Below are 3,865 nucleotides of genomic sequence, written 5' to 3'. Positions count from 1 at the left end.
TGTTTGTACAAAGTTTGGTCCATGCCCAGAGATCTACCACATTTTTTTCCAGATTCTACCACAGAATTTTTTTTTAAGTCCGATCACTGCCAGTGGTCGGCGCTTCATACCACAATTTTGGACGATCACTTCACACGTATTCTTACGCTCTATCGTTTAGTCGTAGTGATAGAACTTTTTAGAAAAGTATCGATACTAGTACTCACATAGAATACTCTAGAAAAGAATCGATGCCAGTACTCATATTTGCAAAAAAGTATCGATAATACTCGTACTTCCAAGTATTCTCAAAGCAAAACCAAAAGGCAAACAAAAATCAGATTGCTTTGCTTTTTTGACCTCTTCCTATTTGTAAATTGAATAGTCGCTGCTTTTAATAGTTTTAATCTGATTTAAGGGAGTTTTTTTTTTAGGAGTAGGGTGGGAGTGTCATTGATAAAATTACAGCGAGAGAAAGTTTTTCTTAGAAAACCTTTCATTATTGAATCATGGGCTATTATTCTTATTAAAATTCTTAGTATAAAATTTGTCGGCTTTAGTGGTTTCCTGGCGGTACATAATTTATTTTATAGCGAAACTACTATTTAATTCTTTTAAGTGGATAAATAACCTTTACAAAAATACCAAACACGTTCACATTGCAGACAAAGAAATTTCCGATTTTTGCCCACTTATGCGGAACTCTGCGTCGCACAAAAAAATGTTCGTACAAGAGTCGTGGAGAGTGAGTTAGGTAGAAATTAATAAATCGGTTACTGGCATATACATTTGTGGTCATAAAAGGGCCACGTCCAAAATCCAGAAATGCATAATAATCTAATTTTCTGCTCAGTAGTCACTGATTTATCGCTGTTTTCGTGTTTCTGTAAATGTCAATTTCAAAGTTTTTCAACCAATATCTTAGCTGACACAAGCAAGCTACTGAGATACAGTATTTCATCATAAGTGGGCGGGGTCACGCCCCATTTCCAAAATTTTCATAATATTATTTTGTACCAAAATTTTACCTCACATACTAATTTTCAGCAATTTGGATCCAACATTTACTGAAATATTATAGTTTTTGCATTTTTCGAAAATAGCTTTATATGCGAAGTGGGCGTGGATAGTTTTTGCATTTTTCGAAAATAGCTTTATATGCGAAGTGGGCGTGGTTACCGGCCGATTTCGCCCATTTTCAATAGCAACCTACCTTGGTTAAAGGGAAACCTACATACCAAATTTCATTGAGATATCTCAATTGTTGCTCCAGCTGCTGGCTTAATCGACATTTATTTTTAGTCAGATGATTTATGTATACATTTGTCTATATATGTCTCGATTCCTTTTGGCTGTTACAAACAACCGTTATGCGAACAAAATTATAATATCCTTGTGCACAAGTGCGGTCGGGTATAAAAATCTCAAACAAAAGCTTGATTGTTCGGACTTAAACTTATAAAAGCAGTGCCTATTGAATTTATAAATAGAAACAGCTCACAAAAGCAAAGCAATTTGAGTTTTGATTAAAATAAAAAAATAGTTGAAAGTAATATTATTGACTCGTTTTGTAAATATGAGTACTGGCATCGAATCCTTTTTATATAAGTACTAGCATCGATACTTTTTTCATAATATCTCTCACTATATATTCCCTTGTTTCTTTATAGGGTGTCGCATAGTGCCAAAGTGAATATCTACGGGCTTCCATTTATTCGAGAAATGCCGAAAATAACTGGTATATCGGGCTCCGACTTAGTTGTGAAATGTCCAGTTGCTGGCTACCCCATCGATAAAATTCACTGGGAGCGTGGTAAGTATTACATATATATAAAGATTAATGGTAACCGAGATCGTTAGCATCTAAGTTTTCATCGCAGTACTCTCTTCCTAACTACAACCTGTTTCACTTGAATATTATAAATACAAGAGACTGTTGCTTTGCAATAAGGCATCAGTAGTGCATTTACGAACAAGAGTTTCATTATCTATAATTGCAAGGAAAACTTTAACGCTACATTCTGTGGTTCATTTCGTTACGATATATACCCAAAAGTTGGGGTCCAACTCGAACACCCTTACTCATGAAATTTGATGTGTAAACATATGCGTACGGCTCGGCGAAGATAAAAATATGTTTACATACAAATACTATAATCGCAATCAAAGTTCGATTGTTAATCACCCCGTTTTCAGAGGCAAATCTAAGATTACTTGCCGTAAAATTTCTTGTACTTCTCACAACTTACAGAAAAAATAAGTTTCTTCTCTGTGCCACCGCAATCACTTTTTTCTGCTATATTAAGCAATTTAAATATATATTAATTTAATATTTTACTAAAAATGCCTTTAAAAACCAAGGAGAAGAGGTACATAGCGTACATTTTTGTTTACTTTTACATTTGGGTGTTTCCATGAAAATGTCAACCAGGACTGAAAAAATAAAAACAACTGAAAAGGGTTTTTAAGACGAATTAATAAGAGAAAAATACTCGAGTTTTTATATTATAGAAGTATTTCAGCTTATTGGAATTTTAAAACTCAAAAATGGAAGAGTAAAACTGAATGTCTCTCGACTCAGTTTTCTCTAATGAAATGAACTATTTTCTCTTTCCTATTACCTAATTTAAGAGATTTGAAACATTACAATTACATCTTAAAATCAAATTTGCAATAACAACTAACTATAAAAATGAGAAAAAGGAGAAGTTAGAGCTCGAGTAACGGTTATTTTTTTGATTTGCTTCTGATAGTATTCTAATGTCGCGTACGTTATGCATAAACATTGTTTGTCTATGTCATTTGTATATTGGCAGTCGCAGGTAATGCAGATTACAATTCTTAAGCGAGAATTCTTCCAGNTCGACTCAGTTTTCTCTAATGAAATGAACTATTTTCTCTTTCCTATTAACTAAATTAAGAGATTTGAAACATTACAATTACATCTTAAAATCAAATTTGCAATAACAACTAACTATAAAAATGAGAAAAAGGAGAAGTTAGAGCTCGAGTAACGGTTATTTTTTTGATTTGCTTCTGATAGTATTCTAATGTCGCGTACGTTATGCATAAACATTGTTTGTCTATGTCATTTGTATATTGGCAGTCGCAGGTAATGCAGATTACAATTCTTAAGCGAGAATTCTTCTAGTTAAAGATACACAGTAAAAATTTCTTTCCAACCGAAGTAAAAAGATATTTTATCACCCTTTCAATCTTGTCGCATACGTTTTTTAAGTACGAAAATTTCAATCAAATACATCAAAACCAATGTTAATTGCAAATTTTCCATTTAAATTATTTAGAATAGTTGTAAGACAATGAAACGTTGGCGAGATGAGTTCTCAATAAATACATTTTATTACTTATGAGAAAAATTGTTGCATACGTTATTGTTTTTTTTTAATATATAACTAGCCAGAGATAATTTCTCTTAAAATATGAAAGGATTGTAAAGGTACATTATTTAGCTTAGTTTAGGAATTTTTAAAGAAAAGAAAAACTCCCATGATTCGCAGACTTTCGCATATATGCGTGTTTCCATGAAAATGTAAACCGAAAATGCAAGCAAATGAATTCAAACGGCTTTATAACTTTAAATTTCGTATTCAGATGGCGGAAAAAGGTTTTGAAAACGCGAAACGGTGGAGAGAAGAACTGAAAAAATTTAATTTAGTATGTGTTACTAGTAAAAATATTGTATGTANATCGCAATCAAAGTTCGATTGTTAATCACCCCGTTTTCAGAGGCAAATCTCAGATTACTAGCCGTAAAATTTCTTGTACTTCTCACAACTTACAGAAAAAATAAGTTTCTTCTCNGAATTTTTAAAGAAAAGAAAAACTCTCATGATTCGCAGCCTTTCGCATATTTGTAGATATGCCT

General features: G+C 32.4%; 1 protein-coding gene across 1 annotated transcript in view; it reads left to right on the top strand.

Annotated features, from left to right (window-relative positions):
* LOC108359648 (Down syndrome cell adhesion molecule-like protein Dscam2) overlaps positions 1-3,865 on the top strand; it is a 235,765-nt gene that overhangs the window by 20,366 nt on the left and 211,534 nt on the right. Inside the window, exon 4 of the mRNA XM_017611583.1 lies at positions 1,650-1,792. Within this exon, the coding sequence (XP_017467072.1) occupies positions 1,650-1,792 (143 nt within the window). The remainder of the gene's footprint in view (positions 1-1,649; positions 1,793-3,865) is intronic.

The sequence above is a fragment of the Rhagoletis zephyria genome, unplaced genomic scaffold (assembly GCF_001687245.7).
Source record: "Rhagoletis zephyria isolate East Lansing unplaced genomic scaffold, Rhagoletis_zephyria_1.1 Rzeph_scaffold_00429, whole genome shotgun sequence".
NCBI classification, from domain to species: Eukaryota; Metazoa; Arthropoda; class Insecta; order Diptera; family Tephritidae; genus Rhagoletis; species Rhagoletis zephyria.
The sequence above is the reverse complement of the archived record's forward strand: the minus strand, read 5'-3'. Positions and strand labels throughout refer to the sequence as shown.